The sequence below is a fragment of the Aspergillus nomiae genome (assembly GCF_001204775.2).
Source record: "Aspergillus nomiae NRRL 13137 chromosome Unknown contig00133, whole genome shotgun sequence".
Lineage (NCBI taxonomy): Eukaryota > Fungi > Ascomycota > Eurotiomycetes > Eurotiales > Aspergillaceae > Aspergillus > Aspergillus nomiae.
This window is the reverse complement of record NW_015378188.1, coordinates 33,791-56,830: the sequence shown is the minus strand read 5'-3', so window position 1 is coordinate 56,830 and position 23,040 is coordinate 33,791. Positions and strand designations below refer to the sequence as shown.

Here is a 23,040-nt window from a genome sequence, read left to right as displayed (position 1 = left end):
CCCTGTCTTTCACCCATTTCGATACGCAATATAGTCCCTCGAAAATAATCACTATGCCGTGGATCATCTTGCTGGCTCGAAATTGATACCGCGTGCTTCGTGCCATTTATATCGTCGTCCTTTTAGAGCGTTGTGCTTGTTAACGCCTCTACGTTGTCTTCTTGAATTTCCAGGACTTTGCTCTTATTCTGCTATGTTATACTCGTGATTCTAATATTTTGTTTTTGGGGTCGGTGGTGAGGTGTTCTTATGGCTGTCAAACTCGCCTTTACATATGCATCGTGTTGTCTTCTGCCGTGTGACCACTACTTCCATCATATACATATGATCAAACAGGAGCGAGGCAGGAATACTTGTGTTTCTCGATCACTATTTCATTACTTATGTATCTCTTACTTCAGTTCTACAGCATTGTCAATAAATGTATCAATACTTCTCTCGTTCCTCGATGTACGTCTCTAGAAAGCGGGGCTATGCTGTGTATCTACTATCCGGGATTGGCAGATGGAGGTGGAGAAAGGAAATGGGGTCACCAGATTTGATCAGTGGATACAGTAACCTCCTCGCAAGTAGATAGAGTCTAGTCTAGGCTGATTCAACGGTCTTGCATTTGATGCTGTAGATTTTAGCCTATACGGCAAATACCCTATTGGTTATGCTTCTTCGATTTTATCTCAAATCTACAGACAGATGGCGTGTGCGAGGTTGATTAAGGGTCGGCACATACTAAGCTTCATAGTCCATGTTTCGAGGTATAACCCAATTGTGATGATCACCACTGCGGACTCCGGCGGCGACTTGGTTCTAAATACCTCACAATAAACCTGGGATTGGCATATACGTATAGAGAGCAATTTCATGATCCCGGTCACTATGAGATATTGATATGATGCTTTTGGTTGAATCTTGCAGCATTGGTTATCGGTGGCAAGGGCGGGAAGCAGTGGCTTGGGATATTGCGCGTTCAGTGCAGCAAGACGTCGTCACATTAGAGCGCTCGAGGGGGCCCATGGACCGAGATTGATATGGAAGGTATTTCAACAAGGTATTCTATATTAGACCTGTGACGTGGACATATTGTGTCTCAGCCGCTGCCGAAGAACTGGTCGCTTGGCGGTGCCATGAGCATTGATCCCGGAAAATTCTTATTATTGATCTTCAAGGTGATTACAACTATAGAAATTCCCGGCAAAATATTATTCCCTTGAGTTTCAAGTACTTAGTGTGGGATAGATAGTACGGCTGCCATGTCGGTTCTTGGCGTACGAGCTTAGGTTCTGTCAATGTGATTATTTTGACAATTTATCCTTTACTGAAGCTTGAGTGTGGCCTTGAAAGACTTCCAGGTACATATAGTACGATGATGATGGTCATATACGTCCCCAAGAGACCTTGAAATTGCGCCTCGGCTTATCTCCATAGGGAGAAGATATGCATTTCTGTGACCATAGGGCTAAGCTTCCAGTCATCCTGATATTAGTTATTGAATACAGCCATGCCGTGCTCGAACGTTATAATGTGGCGGCACTCATTATATGCGCACGTGGTATAGATAAGGGTAGAGAGATCTGTGCATCGTGCGATTAATATTCTTGCTCTTATTGTTGGGGCCAAAAATAAAAGTTCGGGTAAAAGAATAAACGCGTGCCAACGTGTGCTAAGGGAAAATCATCATTGGCTTTGCTTCTCCTCGCCCGACGCCATGTCGCAATCGGCACCTAGTAGATAGGGGAAATTGCGCCATGGTCAAAGTTCCAATCGTAATAGAGTACTTCGTTGGTAGGGGATACGGTTACCCGATTGATATTATTATCTCGGGTGGAACCATCGGCAACCGTCCACTGCGGAAACAAAGTCCCCATAGATAGCAGTAAACTTTTTCTAGCCTCAAGGTAGCGGTCAAAAATTTCCTCAACGGCAGCAAATGACGGGCAGACGGGCAGCTCCGAGAAAGTGGATATCAACATGGAGCCTATCTATATTCCTGTGCCTGGTAAATCTGCTTGGCAAGGGCGAGTCATGAATGGCGTTACTCTTTGTTTCATGATAGCGGTAGTGGGGTACCTAGTTCGTATGTCTTACAGAAATTGACTGCAACGGTAGACATTTGTCTGAGCGATTTTCACCGGGCTCATTTTCCAATAGCTTTCTAGCTCTGTTCGTGAGTCAAAGTGGCGGCCCTGCGATGCAACAGTCTTGATATCAGATTCGGGTTCTTTTTACGACTTGGCATGACTATGCCGGATAGAGACACCGAGTCGCCCAGGTTGTCCCAGAAAATTTGCTCGGCATGCCGATGGACTTCGCCTTGACGAAGCCGTCGGCATTGTGTACTCCGAAGATCTTCGTCGACCTATAGTAGTGCAAATCATGAAACAAACTGTGGTGGCTACTTGGCTGCATTGTAACAACAACCCGAATGGCCATTTCCCCGTAATAAGTCCGATAGCGATGAGAAGAATTGCCACATGCCTGAGTTCGTAAGAAAAGAATAATTCATGTTACTGGTTGGCTTCTTTTTGCACATGCTTCCAAGAAAGAATTAGTCTCTAAGAGGTTCATGAGGGCAGTGACGCCAAACTTCGAGCTGCTCGCAAGCCATACCCTGATAGTCAGTACGCTGTGCCTTCCTGATTGAGAGAGTTATCTGTGACAATTTTTAGTGCGTGATTAGCGTTCTGATGCGACCCACACCACTAACTTTGCTGGCTTAGACGATGTGATCACCGCTTAAATCTGCAAGTCGACCCTGGAAATTTCTCTGTTCTGGAACGTGCCTCACCGAATCTAATCCTGGACAGTACGTTGCCTGATGATCGACGACAGTTCACTTTGGGAAGGTGCAAACCTTTTGATAGCAGATTTCTTTGCCTGCCATCCTTGTGTAGGTGTGGAACACGAACAAGGATAACAAATCAATCAAAGAAATATTTTAAAACTTGTAGACAGTCTCTTGCGACGTCAGCTCAACCGTGATATCATGGCTTGCGTCAAGACGATCCCTTTCGAGGGGTCTAGGCTATTGGGTAAGTGTTCGAAGAACAGCGGCCCGAGAGCTTCTTTTTTCGATCCGCGTCACCATTACGAGACAGTAATCAACATTACAAACGTGATGTGTTACCATTGTAGGAACCTGGAGAATAACTTTCGTTTTTAATGACTTTGTTGTTTTCCAAAGAATGTTGGCACCGAGGATCCGAGGTAGACATATTGGATGATGACGGGTTACAGTGGGTATTCGATTACCAGTAATTGTATTGAAGAATCGGGTTGCGCTGCCGATAGAAGTGCGAGATTTCCCGATCACATGCGAAAGGCCTCCCGAGACTGCCCGGCCTACCTTTTTGGCACCTATTCTTCAGTCGATTTTCAGTCCCCTGTAATATAAGGTTCACGTCACTTACTAGAGTACTAGTAGTAGTACTACTTGGTGTAGGTAATTACCTTATTTGTATTCTGCAGTTTCCAGAACTTCTTTATGAGTGGATGCGGAGGTTTCTGAATATCGCGCAATAGGCATGACACGTGGATCACAATACCTCCGTATCCTCCGTAGAACATGTCATACTCGCACATGGTTTCTAACTTCTGGTGTCATGAGCTGTCTGTGATTATGCTGTACGAGGCATATGCACAGCCTCGGTGACACTGACACAGGCTACAGGGAATATATTGAGTTTAATCACCTCGTTCTACCCTCGAACCCGACAATTATGACTGTATTGTGATGATGCTTGTGAATGAACATAATCCACGATTTATACAAATCATTACGTGAGCACCAACTTTGATTGTCCGAGACACTGTGTAATACAGAACTACTATTTTTGAAAAATCGATGATTCTAAGATTAATCATTGGATTTTCGAGTATGTGTCAAACTGAATGAGCTCTTTGTCTAGAAGATCCATGATGTGTCGACTGGCCTAGAATTCTCCTGGTGGAGCGACAAAACCCAAATGTAGTTGTACCAAGATAGGTTCTCATGTCCACAAATCTTGGTTCGAGCGAGCTGAGCTTAGCTTCCACTTTATGAGCTTCTTCCTGTGCTACAATGGAGAACAAAGCGTAAAGTTGGTATGTTTTATCTATCTATTTATTTTTTTGTTTATTTATCTAATTTGTCTCAGAAAAACAAAACAAAACCAAACCCCTAATTTTTACCTTCAGTGCAGGATATATTTTCATAGTCTCTTATCGGTGTCGCCCGGAGTCACTGACAACTGTGCTATGGTCGGGTAGCGGAATATCAGGCCACCGCAAATCCGCAGTCGTAGCGTGTTCAAGTTTAATCGGATATCAATTTCCACATGAAGATTGCTCTGCAAAAGTACCTCTATAGAGTTTAGGCAGTGATGAGCAGATTGTCAAGTGGGTGTGATCACACATATGAGCGCCATGACGAATATCATCCCACTATAGCTCTGAAGCTGAAAAAGTAGTAGTCGTACTAGATTACTCGGCAGATGCTGTGTAGCACACACCCTGCATGCTGCATGCTACCCGCTGTAGGGGTGTGAATTCCTACTGCCGCTGATGATAGCCTGATGAAACTTATTGGTAATACTTGTACGTAGGTACCTGCGGGACATGGGAAATTAAATTAAAAAGCAAAATCATGCAAGCGCACCTCCAATTAATCCTCCTATAGTTGTTCCCGAAGGGTTTCCCTTGTGATACGTCGCCCACGCCGGCTAAGCCGACTGCCGCCCTACGGCCGATCTTACTAGCATTAGGATAACCTTCCGAGTCTTGGTACTAAAAGCCCGGCGATCCCAGAAAGTGCAAGAGTCATAATCTTTCATGCTAATGACTTGCAGGAGATAGGAGCACCAAAGACCATCTAAATAAATACCGCTGGCTATCTCGCTTAACTTCTAGTTTTTATCAGCCTTTACCTTGGAAAAAGCCTGTCCCGAACGTATCAGTCTCATACCATCCCTTACCAGGTATCAATGACAACTGGTACCCTGTGTCCACCACAAATTCTCCGGTATGTTTGGTGATGTAACGTATTTGCCTTACCGCCTGTCTGGGCTCCCTTGTTCCTGCCTTTAGTTCCTTCCAACTTATCTGCTATAACATACTGTCTCTATACTAGCAAACACACTTTCATTTGGCCCCGCGCGATGCTTTAAATATATTCTCTTGATACAGACTGCCCTTCTCTTTCTATCTCTTACATAAATTTGATTGTCAATCATTTTATCCCAGTAAAAACTGACCGTCGTTGAATTCTAGCACACAATCTCCTCTCCATCTCTCATCTATCCTACCGTTCTCTTTCTATCTTTATAGCTTAGTCACCCCGGCTCAAAAGATCGCATCATCTCCCAACCTAAATACTCATTTCAGTCGCCACTCCGGGCCAAAAGAGGATACTCCGAAGCCAAATTTTTCGAGGGTGACGGAAACGGCTCCTGTGCCCCCCACTGTCGAACAATTTATCTCTTCTTGGTGGGACCCGTTGGTGACCCGGTTTGCCTGTAAATCTGGACAGTGACCGGCGATCAGTCGCAGGCTCCATACTAATTGCACCAAAAGAAAAACTTTCTGTTATCTTGTGTCATAGTTTTTTCTTTCTATCTTTTTTTTTTTTTTTAACCAACCGGCTCCCTGGGTGCTTTTCTTTTCAACCCTCCCAGGCTTCTTCTCCTTTTCTTATTTTTCAATCACCTGCATTTCGAGTTTCCTTTTGATTTTTTAACTCATCTCCTGGCAGCTGCTTATTCGCGGCTGTTAGTAGAAACGCCATGGCCCTAAGTTTTTTCAGTGGTGGGGGCAGTGCAAGTCATGCGAAGTACTTCGATATCCGGTGCGTTACATCCCGCCGCAGACGTTTCCGGAAACCCGAGTTCCATGTCGGAATTAACTAACACATCTCGCTTTCTGGCTACAGTCTTGATGAAGATTATATTGTTTTTCGCGGTGGAGAACAAGAGGCTGCCAGTGCACACTTGAGTGGAAAGCTTCTTCTTTGTTTATCAGAGCCGTTGTCGATAAAGCATATCCGGCTTCACCTCACTGGTATATCGCGGGTTTGGTACGTGGTGTTTTCCGGGTTCCTCGGGAGGATTCCGGTAACTGACCAATGCATTTAGCTGGCATCTGCCGTCTAGTTCTGCTGGTGGTGGTAGGAAATCGTGGAGAGAGCGCGTGATCTATGAAAAGACATGGAAATTCAGAGATCCAGGCAAAGGTAAAACGGAAATTTTGCCTGCTGACAACTATGAATATCCTTTCAATCTCGTCTTAGAGGGTAATATGCCCGAAAGTATCGAGGGTCTCAGCGATACCTATATCACCTACCGATTCAAAGCCGAAATAGGTCGCAAATATGCGAAGGATATTGTTGTCCGGAAGCCATTGCGTATCATTCGGACATTGGAACCTAGTGCTCTCGAGCTTTCTCATGCTATGGTGAGCGATGCTTCTCTCGCGCATCATTCTATATGGAATTGCTAACCTTCGTCTTCTAGTCGGTGGAGAATATTTGGCCCAACAAGATCGAGTACTCGATAAGCACACCAACAAAAGCGGTTATTTTTGGAACCAGCATCCGAATTGACTTCAAACTTATCCCACTACTCAAAGGCCTCTCAATCGGACAGATTGTCTCTCAACTTATCGAGAGCCATGATCTCACCCTCAATCCTGAAGATCCTGACACAGTTCGCAACACATACAAGAACACGCGAACTATCTTGAACGACGAGTTTGAGTTGGATCACGATAATGCCTTGGAAATTATCGATGAAGTAGCAGAGGGCTATCAATTCTCGCGTTATTTGGATCTCCCTAAAACTTTGACACGGTGTCTGCAAGATACAGATACGAAGGGTATCAAGGTCAGGCATAAGCTGAAGTTCCGCGTTCAATTGATGAATCCAGATGGCCACATTAGCGAGGTATGACATTCCCCCCTCATTCGCCATAATGACCGTTCTGACTGTTTATTGCAGCTGCGAGCTACGCTTCCAGTCACAATATTTATCTCTCCAAACCTTGCGATCGATGAGAACAATAACCTAATTGACCAGACTCCGCAATCCGCTCAGCGGGCAATCAACGATATTGCTCAACAGGCACCCCCGTTGTACGGCGAGCATCAGTTTGACCAGTTGTATAGCGAGCTTGACCCTAATGGTTACCGTACCCCGGGACCTGGAAGTGGCCCCGGTACACCATTTGGCACTCTAAGTCGCAATCTCTCTGCTGAGAACCTCGCTTCTATGAATGCTTTGACGAACACCGACATCTCCGCTTCTGCGCTACACAGCCGTCTATCAAATCTCTCAAACCTCAATATCACTCGACCCCATCAGCCGTCGCCCACCGATCATGAGCCCCAGAACGACAGCGAACACCGGCGTCTAGGAGTTCCTGCAGATTACTTTGGACCATCATCAGGTTCTAACTCTCACAGCCCTTCGAGTCCGGTGCTCTCCCGACGACCCTCTGATGAAGTTGACCATGAGCATGTTCCATCTGGAATGGCCACGCCGTTCCATCCTCAGTATGCGGAGGTGGAGACTTTGAGCCGTGTTCCCAGTTATTCGACAGCAGTCCGTACCACTGTCCGTCCCCATGATTCTGAGTTGCCAGATTATGATGCCGTCGTTGCGGAAGATATTCCCGTTCCGCCACCTCTCCAGTCACCCCAGCAAGCTCATATCCGAAACGCCGGGCGCGGACCTGGTCAACTTTTCTCTTCCCTGGAAATTCTTCATCATCGGTCGGGCCTTAGTCACTCTCGTTCCACGAGTCACGATGATGAGGACCGAAGACTGCGACTCGTTCAGGCCCGGGCCCGAGTCTAGATTCAGGACAGAGGCCACTCCACCTGCATAGCGGAGGGGAACTTGGATCTCTCCGGTCATGCGCATTCATGATGACTACGGTACTGTCGGCGCTGGACGCTGAGAGGTGCTATATTCAGAGACTCTCCTAATTTCACGATAGAAGAAAAGCATGTACCTCACTTCGTTTTGTATCTATATTAGATTGGGTATTGGGTGCTCCTGGGTGTTTTCTCTTAATTATTCATATATCTATAGATGTGGGATGGTACGGATTTGTTCACTGGCGTTTATACTAGATAGATGGGTTGGGTTTACAGGGTATGGGACGGCGGCTCAGGCCGATGACAAGCATGAGTTATGGCGACTTTTTTCAAACACTTGATACTTATTATTTCCCTCTCGATATTTGCAGGATAGCATTAGAGTTATAACGGTACAATATATCCACCCTTTCGAACCTGAACACAGCTGAACTCAAGACTTACTTGTATACTGGAGAATATTTTTTCCCCGATCATGTCATGCGTTGATTGGAGTGGAGACTCATGCAAAAAGTCCCAATAGCTCTTCAGCTCTCGCCACCGGACTGTGGCTGAGCATTGGCGCTTTGTCTGTTTCAGGATAGTTCGATCCATGAAGACCGTTCGAGCCACACTGTACACATCGGCGTCGTTCGAGTATCTGGATCTTAGGCAATTTTTATTTGTTGGATCTGCGTACTAGTTACCTTGTCATATAGTTTCCAATTGTGTGGACTGACTGTTTTTCCAGCCTGTATGGGCATACCCTAGACATTCGAGAGAGTATTATCATGATAGAAAGGGACGAGGAGATCAAGAGTTCTAATCGGGTCAATTGGGTCAAAACAAGGTAATTAGAATTTTAGGGAACCAAAAAAGCTCCCGTGATGTGACTTGTGTTCCTGGGATAAGCAATCCCACCGCTTGGGTGGACTAGATTGTGAGAAGATTGAGCTGAGGGGTAAAAAACGCTAAGGAAGCGGTCGGTGACTTCATCGTTGGCAACCGTCGTTTTTCTTCCACCTAATAAGTCCTTGACATCCTCCCCCTTTCTTTTGTTCCTTCTCTTCCTTCTCCACGGGATATCCTGGCGTTCCAAACCCGGTTTCACTCCAGTTTGATTCCCTGGACTTGGTAAGTGTTTAACATTTCAATCTCCCACTTTCTTCACTTGTGCGGATTATCCGTGACCCACTTCTCCCCCTCACGTTGACGAAATCGAAAATGGAGCCACTGACGAATAACGGTAACTATAGCCCCGACTTAATTCATTGGCGGTTTCCGGCACCCCTTCACAGCGATAGTTACTTCCATTATTGATCCGGAATTGTTCTGTCGCACAACTTCTGCAGACATCGCGCATCGCACATTCACCCCACCACCATGTCTACCCCAACCAGTCCCGTGGAGCAAAAGCTCCCTCACCGGTCGTCAACCCTCACGAGTTCCATTGCTCCGACCCGCCGAGCCTCCATGAGTGATGATGAGGCCATTCCGGATTCTGACAGCAGCGAGGTACACCTAGATATGCCTTACGGTCATTCTATCCGTGGACAATATTAACGTATAAGTTTTGGTAGACTACGAACCTGCTTAACGAGCGTTTGCGCGCTTTGAAGCATATGTGTGGTTATCTGGAGGACTATGTTACTGTGACTTCGAAGGTACAGAAGTCACATTCGAAGGACTATGAAAAAGTCCTCAAGGTGTGTAGGCGCCCTTTCAATCATTCATCGATCTACCTATACGTCCAGAGTAAGTTAACAGTGTTTGCCGCAATAGACCGTCAGTGAACCGCTGAAGGAAGGTCACCACTTTTCTCAAAACACTGGTGGAGTGGCTTCCATGTTTGAGAACATCCGCGCTAATACTCAGGTATAATCCGTTGCGCCTTTCCCAATTTTACTCTCATTTTTAATACATTGACAGGGAATGGTGAATATGTACCTCGAGACGGAGAAGAATCTGAAGGGAACTGTGTCTCCAACCTTGGAGCGCCTTCATAAGGAGATCAAGGCTAAGTCGAAGGAGCTTGCCGGTGGTGCTTCCAAGAGCGCAAAGGCTGTGGATAAGGCCCGAGGTGTCACCCAGAAGCATATTGAGCTCCTTGCCCACCACACCGCATCTATGGATGCTGCCGCAGGAAATAAGATTGAACAGCATCATGACCCTTACATCTTGCGCCGGGGTATCAACCATCGTCTCAACAAGCAAATTATCGAGGAGAACAACAACCGCAAGGATATCATTGCTGTGCAGAATAACTTCCAGCAGTTCGAGGCACATGTTCTGCAGACCGTTCAGGGGGCCGTGGAACAATTCGTCCAGATCATGTCTGGACAGCTCGAGAATCAGGGTACTATGTATCAGGATATGCTGGGTTCCGCTCAGAAAATTCCCCCTGACTTCGAGTGGCTCAACTTCATCACGAAGAATGACGATGTCCTTATCAACCCGGATGCGCCCCCAAGGACCCTCTCCAACATCACTTTTCCCAACATGGATCACCGTGCGACCAAGGCACTGATCGAAGGGTCTCTGGAACGCAAGTCCCGTGCCATGCTTAAGGGCTATAGCTCTGGCTACTACGTTGTCACCCCTGCGCGGTACCTCCATGAGTTCAAGGATGACGACGACCTCCGCCGCGATCCGGCTCCAGAGCTGTCTCTATACCTTCCCGACTGTGTGATTGGCGCGATCGACGGCGTCAAGTTTAGCGTGAAAGGCAAGGATGTCTCGGGCAGCAAAGTCGGCAACGCCTTCCACACCACCACTGAATTGAGCTTCAAAGCCCATACCGCCAACGACGCCGAGAAATGGTGGACTGTCATCAAGGATTGCACCCGTGGCCCGATACATACCGCTACCGCTGCCGCTGCCGCCGTTGCCGCCACATCCTCCCAGCCGGCAAGCCCTGCTGTCGCCCACCCCCCAGCTTACAGTGAAAAGGCAAATGAGGCAACAAGCCCCGCCGAGGCTACAGCTCCCCAAATTGCAACCCAGGCCGCGCAACCTGCTACGAGTGAGGCAACGGCTCCATCCCCAATCTCTCCCCCTGCAGTGTCTCGGACCGCTAGCACGGCCAGTGGACACTTCCATACTGCTCCGGGCGGAACCGCCACTACCGGCGACAAGGCCTAAGTCAGTTTATTACTTTTCTATATATAACTAAGTTGGACGTTCTGTCTATAATGGTTGCTATAATATCTTTTCTTCTTGAAACAGAGATTCAGCGATATACCTTCTTTTCAAAACGCTATTGTTCTCCCGTTCTCTATTAATCACTTAGCAAATTGCTATAGGTTAGATACCTGTAAAAATTTTAATGTGTTCATAATAATAGATTGGTCGAACAATGCCTGCTGGGTCCACTAAGTCGAGTAGTTCTCGGTACAATTTCTGCTCTGTCAAGACACAATCGGAACACGGCCTTAATAAATCACAAGATTGAATGAGAAGACGCTTCAAGACGGGAGTATCGATCAAACATGGAATCATAGGCTAAATAACAAGAAGCTCATAAGGCTCATGAAGAAAGGTAATATAGAACAATTTGAGAAAACTGAAGGTTACACGAAGAAAATAGCGATGGTGCCATAAGCCTAGAAGTCCTCGGGACTCTCAAGATCCTCCAGTTTCTGACTGAGGAATTTGCCTAACGCTGCAGATTTTGACTCTAGAGCGAGCAAAATAGACGGCGAGGATGAAAGGTTTAGACTTGCCAATCGTGCGAGGTCATTACTTCGGTCGATTTCATACTGCGTTTCAAGTTGCGCATCTGATTGCATGTTGGCCTCGCTGTGAGATCGGCTGATGCTGTTGGGGGTTCCGTTGGTGGGAGTTTGGTTGGTGGAAGTACCATTGGCGCCTGTTCTAGGCTCATGCAGGGGAAACTCGTCCGCACTGGGGTTCATGGAGCCATTCTGCGCACCAGTTGAAGGGCCTGCCTCTCCTTCGGGCTCCAGTTGGGACGGTCCAACGGCGGCAAGGAGCACTTTATCCGCTATTCTGGTAACTACGGCGACAAGCTCGTCGAGTTCGAAGACGATAGACCCTACATCGCCGAGAGAGACAGATTGGGCTGTCACATATGATGATGGGTGGCTGGCGGGATTTACACCCGTCAGGTTACCACTTGAGGCGTTCTTTGCGTAGGCTGTGTAAGCGGCCCCGTATGTTGCGCTCAAGTTTCGCAGCTGCCGGGATGGAAGAGACGAGGCGTACGCAAATATGGCACCATTAGTACCAAATACTCTACATGGATGACGAGCCATTAGCACAATACTGGGGGGGTAAAGTGATCACGATATGCCGTACAGAATCGTGGTGATTTCCGGGGGCGAGAGGTTATCCTCTAGCAAGTCGCTGAGGGCCTCCGCGTCGAGCATTTTGATATCGGGAAGACCGGGAATCATGGTGTCGTGGTCCTCACTGTTGGAGGTATCGTCTTCGGATTCTTCGTTTTCGAGGATCCAGTCGGGAGGCGGTGACCAAGAACAGTCCTCAGGAAAGAAGAAGCAGTTGTCTGAGTAATCACTGTCGTGGTGATCGTACTCGATCGGCTCGTCTGAGTACTCTAAGAGGTTTTGGGCGTACTTGACCGGGCTCTGTGCCCAATATGGACAGCGTTCTGCTTCGTAGAGAGCAGATGATTCCTTAGAGGAATAACCAAATCGAACTGAAAGTTGATACTCAGCCATTTGCGCCTAGGGATAGCAGGACAAGTAGTGAAACCAAAAGCAGCTTAGAAGGGTCTAGAAGCGCAAGGGCACGGGGATGGCAGTCTTTAAAATGTACGGGGAGTAAAGATAATTTTAGACGGTGTATAGTGCGCCACACGATTAGGGGCACAAAAGTGGTTAAGTTCCAGGAGAGGATGAAGCCAGGGAATGGACTGATGCCCCCATTCCATGACTCGACCCCAAGCCGCGCAACCCATTGTGGGCACAAGTTGATCAACATGGATCTCTGACAACGTGGGGAAATTAAACCATGTGGGATGCAGGACGGGTTGGGTAGGCAAGGGAAAATGCGAGGTGCAGTTGGACAGGGCCACAGAAAAAAGCAAGCAACGGAATCCACGCCAGTCGCGTGTGATCTAAGCCGACGAAGATCGTTCGGGGGGGGAAGTTTGAGGGAATCAACAAAGAACAGCGAACAAACCTTGATGGAGAAAGACTTCGACCAGCACTTGGACTAGGTATCGGAGGCTGCAATTTGGTCAATTTATGGCCGGCAAATGCGGCAGACTGGATCTAGATACCTCGACTGCTGAAAGTAAGGGGTAGGATGGTATGTGTGTATACTACTAAGTACTAGAAGCTGAAGAGCAAGCAAGAGGAATGAATGGATGAATGAACGCCCATGTCATCACCCGATTGGGCATTGTCCCCTTCCCTATCAGGCCACCGCCTTTGCTCCCAAACCGGTATAGCCCTTGGGCTCCAGCTCGATTTACATACAAGCATTTGTCAATATAATCCAAAGTGTCCCTCGAATACCATCATGTTTAACTATCAAATCCCACGGGGAGTCCTACCATTAACAGAGTTTAGCCCCACAATGCGAAGATCAAATAGTATCACTCGGGTTGAGTCATACTCATTTGTGATGGCATTATATATTGTGCGCTATGATCTCGCATCCATTCCACTCGAGGACTGCGACTTGAAGTTATACGAGGGAACGTATTCAGGGGCTTGCCTCGACGCGTGTCTCAGAAACATTCGACATTTTATAACTCTCTTATTCTTGTAAATCCGATCCTCCGGCATATACGCCAGGCTATATCTAGAGGCTCAGAGCCTGATGCCCAATGCTTACCTAGTAGCTGGCCAAATACTACTATGTAAATAGAAAGCATAAATCGCTGGGCCACTTACGGGCCGTATTCGCTTGATCAGTATCCAATCTCTAGTAATTGATTGGTGCTAGTACTTACTAGGTAGCTCAGATTCTCTACTAAGGTATAGGTAATAATCACGTGCAATTCTATACATTATCATTTTTCATTTTCAATCTTCAGCCAGAAGACAAATCACAAGTTTAGTGAATAAATTCAGAAACAGACGCTGGTACTTCTTCTTCATATACTCTAGTCTAAAAGTACTTTGTTGAATAAGTTCCCATCTTACGAAGACCCATACTCAATGGAGTGCAATAGCGTCATAGGGCGTCCCCACCTTGTCCACTTCAAGTTCTCTCCCCTCACGCCGCTCACTAAGCAATAGTAACACCGCACGTATTTTTTTCTCTTCCCCCTCTTACCCCTCTCCCCATGTTTGCTTTTCGTGCTCTTCCTTCCTTTCGAACATCATCTCCCAGGGTCCTCAACCTAAGGTTTTCTATCTTATCAGGTAGGTCACCATGCCAAAGCTTAGGCTAAGATTTACCCCACTGGTGGTCTTCAGCTACTTACAAATCGATACAGGAACCAATAGATATCTCGCAACCATGGCGACGGATACTTCCAAGTATAAGCTCAATCGTTAGTCGGTTTCCAATCCATGGAATGCGAATGAAAGGCTGACAATGGCTCTACCGGAACAGACACTATGCTCCGGGTCAAGGACCCGAAGAAGTCCCGTGAGTATCCTTGCATCATGGTGTCATTGCTGGCTTGAATACTGAAATCTTCTACTCCAGTGGAATTCTACAAGTTCCTCGGACTTACTCAGATTCAACAACTCGATTTCCCCGAAAACAAGTTCTCGCTCTACTTCCTCGCGTACAACGGCCCCAAATCTCTGCAGGGTGACCGTCACTGGACGGACCGCCACGCTGTTCTGGAGCTCACCCACAACTATGGCACAGAGAATGACCCCAACTACAGCGTAGCCAATGGCAACACGGAACCCCATCGCGGCTTTGGTCATATTGCAATCTCTGTTGACAACATCGAATCGGCCTGCAAGAGAATTGAAGACGCTGGCTATCCTTTCCAAAAGAAGCTCACTGAGGGGCGCATGAAGCACATTGCTTTCGCCAAGGATCCTGATGGTTACTGGGTCGAGATTATCCGTCGTCAGGACGAGGATGTGGGTACGACGACCGATACCGCCAACTACCGACTCAACCACAGCATGCTCCGCGTGAAGTGCGCAGAGACCAGTTTGAAATTCTACCAAGAAGTCATGGGCATGACCCTTTTGCGAACCTTTGAGAATAAGGATGCAGGCTTCAATCTTTATTTCTTGGGATACGCTGCCGGTAATGCCAAAGTGCAGGAGGACGCCAAGAATCCCGTGGCCGAGTGGGAAGGTTTGCTCGAGCTCACCTGGAACTATGGAACGGAGAAGCAAGAAGGCCCTGTCTACCACAATGGTAATGCCGAGCCACAAGGATTCGGCCATATCTGTAAGTGACCTTCTCTTTGCCGATGTCATCATAGAGCTAGAAGAGCCCTTACCGCTGACACTACGATACTTGGGGTAGGCGTTTCTGTTGACGATCTCAATGCCGCCTGTGATCGCTTCGAATCATTGAAGGTGAACTGGAAGAAGCGGTTGACTGACGGCCGGATGAAGAACGTGGCCTTTGTGCTGGACCCCGATGGATACTGGATCGAAGTGATTCAGAACGAGGCACTTAAGCGCACCAGCAATTGGTAATGTCACGCTAGCTGTTGAGCTCTGTAGATCAATGTTCGTATAACGGGAGCGTTCGTGTAACTATTATGTATACATGTTCAATGTCTATTGAACGTAAGACACTGCACTGGATCAGCTGAGAGCGGGAAATTTTACCTCAGGGTGGATAGTGATGAGTGTTGCGTCGAGTCTCATAGGGCAACTCTGGGGTGCAAGTGGGGCCACTCCCCGCCCAGTCAGAAGCCATCAGCTCCTATCGTTCCCAGACTTCCCCAGGAACCAAGGACCGAACAGCTTTTTGCGCGGCCATGCTGGGCGACTTCATCATTCCCACAAATCTTGCTATGGACATGTATTCTGCTAAGCCATCCTCTGTAGATGTCGGCTGACCCATGATTTCTCTTCGTTTTGTGAATTAGCCGCCCCGGTTGCTTCTGAAAACCGGAGAATATTTCGTCTCCCCCACGCTTCCCGCCACACTACTACCGGTGCGATGGAGCCTCTGACAGAGAAGCCCAAGAGGGCGCCTCGCAAACATGTCACTACGGCATGCGTTCCTTGCCGGGAGAGCAAGATCAGGGTATGGTGGCCCTCATGTTCAAGATGCTTTCATCGATCATCACATGACCTATATTGTATCCAACAACTGACGGCTCTTGACTAGTGCGACGGAGCTACTCCGCATTGCCATAACTGTGAGAGGAAAGGCAAAGATTGTAAATACCAACACGGCGATGACAAACGGAAGTATGTTCAGCTCATCTTATGTCTACTGCTGGTCAATTTTGGAACACATTTCGTGTCTTGAGCACAGCAGATCTCGCGTTCTCGAGAAGGCAGGCAAAGCTTGTGATCTATGCTCGCGCACCGCAGACAGGCGCTGACTAGCTTTACTCCAGGGTGTCTCTTCGTGCTGCCACAGAGCTATTTTCTGCCAGAATAGATCAACTGTGCCAGTTCATTTATGACCATGGCCTGGAACCGCCCCCAATGAAACCTGAGGATGAGGCGGGGGTTAATAGAGTTTTGGATACGCTACAGATCCCTCGCGGGCTAGCGAAGAAAAGAGAAACTAGCGTAGCTAATGAGATAATCTCTCTTCCGCAAAAAGCTGTTGCGCATTCACCCGCGCACAGCAGTCCCTCAGCTATGCCGGATGCAAATGAGCGCGCCCCGGGGATTCCTTCACCGCCACAGAATGCGTTGTCTAACCAAAAACTCGTCCCTTCAGCTGAGAAAGGTCGAGATACAGTAAATTCGTTCGGGATCAACTCGATTCCCACCAGCCATTATGTTCCTGCGAATTGGGGTTTTACACTTCCAACGGCGGAGAGCTTGGACACGATCTATGCCAATCTAAATGATGGTACTAGTCTTTCTCAGGAAAACAGTCTTAGTCCAGAAAGTCTGCAGTTGACTCCAGATATGCAGCAGCAGCCCGGAGAGCTGCTCAGGCAAGCGCGTCACGATAGAGAGTATGAATCAGACAGCGGCGACGAAGATGAGGCGGAGAAGGACGTTATCGAGCAAATTTCAAATCGCATTGGTACTCTAAAAATTGCGGGCGATGGTCACTTACGCTTTTATGGAGCGACATCGAACCTCAATCTGGTAGACGTTTCTGCGACCCAACAACGCCAACGTCCTGATGCGCGCACAGTCCGCCATGATGGACAGGATATCCTGAACCATTTACGAGTTGGACAGCCCGTTGACCAAGCACTTGAAGACCATCTTGTGGAGCTGTATTTCACTTGGCAGAATACAAGCACCTATGTGGTCGATAGAGATATGTATATGATTGCTAGATCGAAGTGGAGGAATGAGTATGATGACACGCCATTTTATTCGGAGGTTCTCACGAACGCGATGTATGTTCCATGTTAGACACCCGGCGGTATGCAGACTAACGAGAAGTTAGGTGTGCTATTGGAAGTGCTTTTGAAGCAAGATATCATCCCACATTCATCACTTTTCCCAAATCTCTGTCAGAGTTCTTCGCAGACAGGGCGAAAGCGCTTCTAGAGATTGAGCTGGACTCTCCCTGTGTTGCCACAGTACAGGCGCTTGTAATTCTGAGTTGCCATGAAGGGTCTGCGAATCGTGATGCTCGTGGGTGGCTGTATAGTGGTATGTAGGAAATGCTGATAATCGGAGGCATACAACGCTGATGCTGGTTTAGGGATGTCCACAAGGCTTGCGTTTGACCTTGGATTACATATTGACATGACACCATATGTTGAGAAAGGAGAAATAGGCGCCTTTGAAGCTGACGTGCGGAGAATAGCTTTCTGGGGAAGTTACACTGCCGATCAGTATGTTTGCTTGACCAGTAGCGTCATTTCTCAAAGGTCTGACATTGTTATAGTTTCTGGGGCTTTTATCTAGGAAGACCATTTCGAATGAATGCGGGAGACATCACCGTCCCGAAGCTTGCGTCCAATTTAGGCGCAGAGAAAGAAAGCACATGGTATCCTTATGGACTTCCATCGAAATCGGACATCCTGAAGCATGGTCTAAGGAATCCAAATGAATTGATCAGCAGACAATTTGCCGTTCTGTGGGAGATAATCTCACCAGTTGGTCATATTTTGTGAGTGCACAATTCCTTGAAAGCATGGTATAATGCTATTGGTTTTCATCATGTGTATTAACGCGGTGCAGGTATGGTTGCTCCGATATCCCTCGGCATGACCTTCAAAGGTTGTGCCATAGGGTAACAGATGACTTGTTTGCCTGGAAAGCAAATTTGCCATCTATTCTCGACATTAAACTTGATAACGATACAACTCCTCAACTCCCCCAACTTCTAATGCTTCAGTAGGTCTATGCGTTCTGCCGGAATACAAAGATCTTTAAATGCATAAGCTAACTCGGGTGCAGTATGCAATACCACCAAATTGTGATTTTCACACACAGACCGTGGGTTTCGAAAAGTTACATCCAGCCGCGCGCTCCTCGTCAGGGACCGGGCTATCACCATGCTCGGCGAATGTGCATTGAATCTTCGACGGCGATCGCACGACTGCTCCATATCTACGAGAAATTCTATACATTCCGTCGCATGAACAACCAAGTTGTGGCCATCATATTTAGCGCGGCTTTGATGCTCCTTTACGTCACGATTTCAAACACTCACACTTCTGGCAGAAGTCCCAGCGATAACAGCAATAACAATGCAGAAATGGTTGCTTACTTGAATCTTTGTTTCCGTGCATTGGACGAACTGGGCCAGTCGTTTGAAAATGCCAAACGGACCCGTGACTTCCTGGTCAGTCTACAACGAAGGTGGCAGGCCCATATGCGCAGGTCAGGTTCAGCTTTGAAGCGCCAAATAAGCAACCGACCATCATCGCAACATCTAGTAGGCATCGGCTCGGACACAGATCCTTCCAGGAAGAAGACACGAATCACTGCTCCAAGAAACCAACTCAACTATCCAGTCTCTGTGACAGCGACATCACAGGGTACTAACGCCATTCCTAACCAGCTGCAGCCGCAACCGCAACCTTCTGGGCAACATCCTCTCGACACGACCCAGCAAATCGGGGTGCCTGGGGAGTTCGACTGGATTCGCAATTCTGACTTGCAGTTGCTTTCGGGAAACTTTGGAGATAGTAGTTTCTCCCAGCTTGGTAACGTTAATACCTTCGGGGAGGACCCTACATTGCCTAGTCTTTCCGACATTGAGCCCTGGTGGGATACTCCAGGTGGGAACACCTTCCCGGGACCTTCTTTATAGACATTATAATATAGAAAGTAATACGTGTTGTCATATCTCTCGACATGGTGCTTGATCTCAAATAGGTTGCAGGGCGTATATAAGCGCATTGTATTTCTGCGCATCTTCTGGGTTTCCAGTATCAGTGCTATAACATCCTCTATAATCTGGTTCCTCCCTTGGTCGTCCCTAGAGTTTTAGAATAAGGGTAAGGTGGTTCTTCGGCCGCGGCCTGTGCTTCAAGTAAGAATTGCACAAAACACGATGTTAAGACCGCGTGATAGGATTTCCATCTCAAGGGGAGTAGATTGTATATGCTTAAAGAAACAGATCTTTCAAGAACAGCTCCTATGGCTCAGTTGGTAGAGCGCATGACTAGTAATCATGAGGTCCGCGGTTCAAATCCGCGTGGGAGCATTCGCATCTCTTTTTTGCCGTTTCCCTTTCTTATTATCTTGTTTTTACCGTCTCAATCGCTCTTTGGCGCGCCTTTGATCTCACTTCTCAGGATCTCAACTATCATTGGGTTGGTTCGTTGGTTAGCATGTCCCGCGATCCCCCTTCCGCAGCATACTATCCACCACCCATAGCACTGCTCTGTCCAGCGGCAGACCACGTCTCAGAAGGGACTTCACGCTGCGCGATTTGCTTCTCAAAGCCTTCTCGTGACCCCAGAAGCATATCTGACGCATGATATCGACTATACCATGACCCTGTTGGCGTAGGACTGAGCGCAGGGAATAGTTTGCCTTGGCTCATGATCACCGTGTGTACCCACGAGACAATCACCCATCTTCGCGAACGACGAGTCATGTCCAGGGTAAATAAAGTCACTTGTAGCTTTTCAGTGGATCGACTGCGGCAAAGTGGAAGCCGCCTCGCCTCGCACGGCTACCGCAGTAATCTAAACCACACGGCGCCCATCGTCAAGAGGGTCTTGCCACGAACCGGGAGGGTATTCAGCTCCGGGACCACGATCACAATTAGGTTGAGTACGAGGCCCCCGAGAGTTCGTATTCGGAAAAGGCCCGTTCATCGCCATTTCCTCTTCGTCATCGTACAACTCCCCCAGAGTCAGCAGGTTGTCTACCGGACCCGGATATCGCAGTCTAGTAAGATACTCGGGAAACAATTCCGGTCCATTCTTCCCAGGCGATCGAAATATAGAGAGGAGCGGTGATGAGAACGCATCAAAATATTGTCTTTGGAGCAGCTAAAAATACCCCTTTTCGGGCGTCAAGCAAGGTGAGCAAATCCTGTGGGGAGGCCCTCGCCACGGTACTACTACTAACTGCGGTTGTTGATGCTGATTGATAACACCGGGCGCAGCACTCGATTAGCGCCGTCCAATCACGGACCGGCTCGATCGCTGCTACTGCATTGATCGTCTGTGCTTCTGTAAGCGCTAGCATTGATTCTAGAGAGCCGCCGATGTGGATGCCTAGGGTGCCTACGTGCACAGGCTGGATCCAGTTGAGGGTTGAATAGTGGTAGTGGTGCGCGGGTTCTTTCGTGGGGCTGGGGATTGAATTTCTCAGACCTAGACGGCAATTGATTGTTACGATTGCGGTGTCTGGATTAAAACGGTTTCGGTGGTTTTTGTGGTGTGGTACCGGACTAGAGTCCATGAATAAAGAGCCCGGTGGTAGATGGATGATTACTTTGTATGGTTTTGAGGTGAGGGTGGTGGTTGTGTTATACTGGGTCTTTGGTTAGTCTCGGGTCATTGATGTTGGGGGTTACGGATTGCTTACTTTGAGGATATGTATCCGTTGTTACCCACGGGAACTGAATGACTTGAGACATGAGGATGAGATGAGCCTCGTGCTCTTGTAAAACTGAATGAAAGATGTCGTGTGACAGGCAAAGGGATAGCGATGCGCAGTGCATCGCTCCATGTCTCGTATACAAAGGAAGTTCGGGCCGAACGAGCGGTCGCGGGAACTTTCTTTCGACACAAGTATTACTTTCAACAAGCCATAAAGGATGGCGGAGGGTGCAACTGTTGTATACCAGAATAGAAATAATGAACGTTGTGTTGTGATAGTGTCCTGTTCCATGGATGGGACCAGGGGAATGACTTAATAAAACGGGATGATGTAACTCACTCTCCGTTGTATGCACACAAGGGGACTTGCATTCTTCTGGCTTTCATGCCCCTTGCCGATCGCTCTTGGAATCTTCCTAGAACCTTGTTACCCTAAGCAGCGCCTCTTCCCAGGGTTTATTCGCCTGTGAAAAATACGCTAGCCTCCGGCTGGGCAATGACCCTCTATATCAGCTCAGCCTCTTCTCCCAAGGCGTCCCGGCTCGTTCTTCTATTTATCGTGGCGCTGAACCAGTTTGATTTTTTTTTTTTAAACCAATTCATGCAGAGAGGATTGCCTCAAGATATTGTTCAGTATGGCCGACCCACAAGAGTCTCTTGTTGATGTTGTTAAACAGGACAAGTTTTTCGACATCTCAGATGATCAGTTCCTCGATCTCTTAAAAAATGCCTTTAAGACTGAGCTCAATCATCTAAAGAATGCAAGTCCTACCGTGGAATCCGGTGCAACGAAGAAATGGGAGGGGACACCATCACAGAGAATCTTCGGGGAGGATTTCCACGAAGTGAACCGAACACTAACCAGCATGTTGGCCGTCAAATGGGTCATTGCGGGGGAATATGAGACGTTCACAAGTGGCCAAAATAACAGCAAGCTCCAGTGGGACTCTTTCAAGGATCTGCGGTGGTTCTTTCTCTCTCGATTGCATGAACCAGATGATATCTATGCTCTTATTGTTGCAATTGCTATTGACGATATCGGGAAGGACAAGGCTCTTGCTGAGGAGGTGGCAATCCCGGAAAAGAATCACGGGGAAGTGCTACTCAAAGCCGTGGAGAGGGGGTTAGTGCCTGCGTTGGAAACCGTCACAGACCAAGTCAGGAAAAACAATATCATCCAGAGCCTGAGGATCGGCGCGAAACTTGATATTTCGCAAATAGTCCAGGGGGAAACAGTCCCGCACAGCATGCTTGCTCTGAATGATTGCCAGAAGCTTCACGAAGCATTCAATATCAAGGCTATGGTAACGTTTCTGGACGTGGGAGGGGCTGCTGCGCATAGTGACCCGCGCGGATGCATTGTGATGACGCAACCGATATTCCTTCACTATCTGAAGGCGATCAATTTATTGGATCAATATCGCAAGATGGAAAGCCCGGACTGGCCTGAATGCTACGACAAGTATCTGGCTTACCGTGCTTATATGCTGAAGCACGATGGGTTCGCTTCACTATCTACCAGCAACTCGGAAGACCGTGCGCTTCTTCGACTTCTTTGTATGGGACGAGTGGAGACCAGGGCACAGGCAGAGCAGTTTCGGACTGCTTTTTCGACTTTGCCAGATTCTACAAAAACGGATTTGGTGAACGGACTGAGTGTAAATGGCATTGAAGATGGTACCGCCATTCTTCCCTACTACGCACCCGGTATCCTGTCAGAGGTGCTGAGGGATGTACCTGAAGGAAAACTTGTCCAGTACCTGAAAGCCTTCATGCACTTCCTGGCTGGAGTATATGATGGCTCCAAACCTGAGCCTGGCAAGCCGGGTGCACTTGAGGAACGTGACTTGGCCCCGATGCAGGATATGGTTAAAAGCCCCGAATTCAAGGAACATCCAGAAATCTTAACGAGGTTCAACTTATCATAGAGGGCGTTCAGATGATGCTTGTTTACTTTTCTTTTCATTTTGTTGTCCTAGCCTTTGCAGGGCCTCTTTTGCGCTATATTTGTTTAACGGGTTTGAAGAAGTTGTCCTTGGGTATGGGAAGTTAATCGCCTGGTTTCATGACCTGCTGATGCTATTGAATTATTACTGGCAAAATATGGCAATGAGATGATGATAATGATGATGAAAAATGA

General features: G+C 47.7%; 5 protein-coding genes across 5 annotated transcripts; 4 read left to right on the top strand and 1 right to left on the bottom strand.

Moving 5' to 3' along the window:
* Nucleotides 1-5,753: 5,753 nt before the first annotated feature.
* Nucleotides 5,754-7,820, top strand: ANOM_005084 (arrestin family protein; the record flags this gene model as incomplete). Its single annotated transcript, XM_015550341.1, has 5 exons — nt 5,754-5,815; nt 5,900-6,043; nt 6,102-6,420; nt 6,480-6,908; nt 6,963-7,820. The coding sequence occupies 5 exons, from the start codon at nt 5,754-5,756 to the stop codon at nt 7,818-7,820; spliced, it is 1,812 nt and encodes a 603-aa protein (XP_015406902.1).
* Nucleotides 7,821-8,869: 1,049 nt separating this feature from the next.
* ANOM_005083 (PH domain protein) lies at nt 8,870-10,963 on the top strand (the record flags this gene model as incomplete). Its single annotated transcript, XM_015550340.1, has 5 exons — nt 8,870-8,956; nt 9,079-9,337; nt 9,403-9,528; nt 9,605-9,697; nt 9,752-10,963. Coding segments are annotated over 4 exons (1,614 nt in total), but the record flags the coding sequence as incomplete, so codon positions are not given.
* A 461-nt stretch (nt 10,964-11,424) lies between these two features.
* On the bottom strand, nt 11,425-12,522 carry ANOM_005082 (uncharacterized protein; the record flags this gene model as incomplete). Its single annotated transcript, XM_015550339.1, has 2 exons — nt 11,425-12,076; nt 12,128-12,522. The coding sequence occupies 2 exons, from the start codon at nt 12,520-12,522 to the stop codon at nt 11,425-11,427; spliced, it is 1,047 nt and encodes a 348-aa protein (XP_015406908.1).
* Nucleotides 12,523-14,111: 1,589 nt separating this feature from the next.
* ANOM_005081 (transcription factor domain-containing protein) lies at nt 14,112-19,153 on the top strand (the record flags this gene model as incomplete). The annotated part of the gene is made up of 13 exons (XM_015550338.1): nt 14,112-14,178; nt 14,253-14,309; nt 14,372-14,407; nt 14,468-15,178; nt 15,257-15,428; nt 15,790-15,991; nt 16,076-16,158; nt 16,311-17,282; nt 17,333-17,541; nt 17,594-17,726; nt 17,780-18,004; nt 18,076-18,231; nt 18,295-19,153. Coding segments are annotated over 8 exons (2,832 nt in total), but the record flags the coding sequence as incomplete, so codon positions are not given.
* A 2,382-nt stretch (nt 19,154-21,535) lies between these two features.
* On the top strand, nt 21,536-22,828 carry ANOM_005080 (uncharacterized protein; the record flags this gene model as incomplete). Its single annotated transcript, XM_015550337.1, has 1 exon — nt 21,536-22,828. One exon carries the CDS (start codon nt 21,536-21,538, stop codon nt 22,826-22,828), a length of 1,293 nt encoding a protein of 430 aa, XP_015406906.1.
* Between the last annotated feature and the right edge of the window lie 212 nt (nt 22,829-23,040).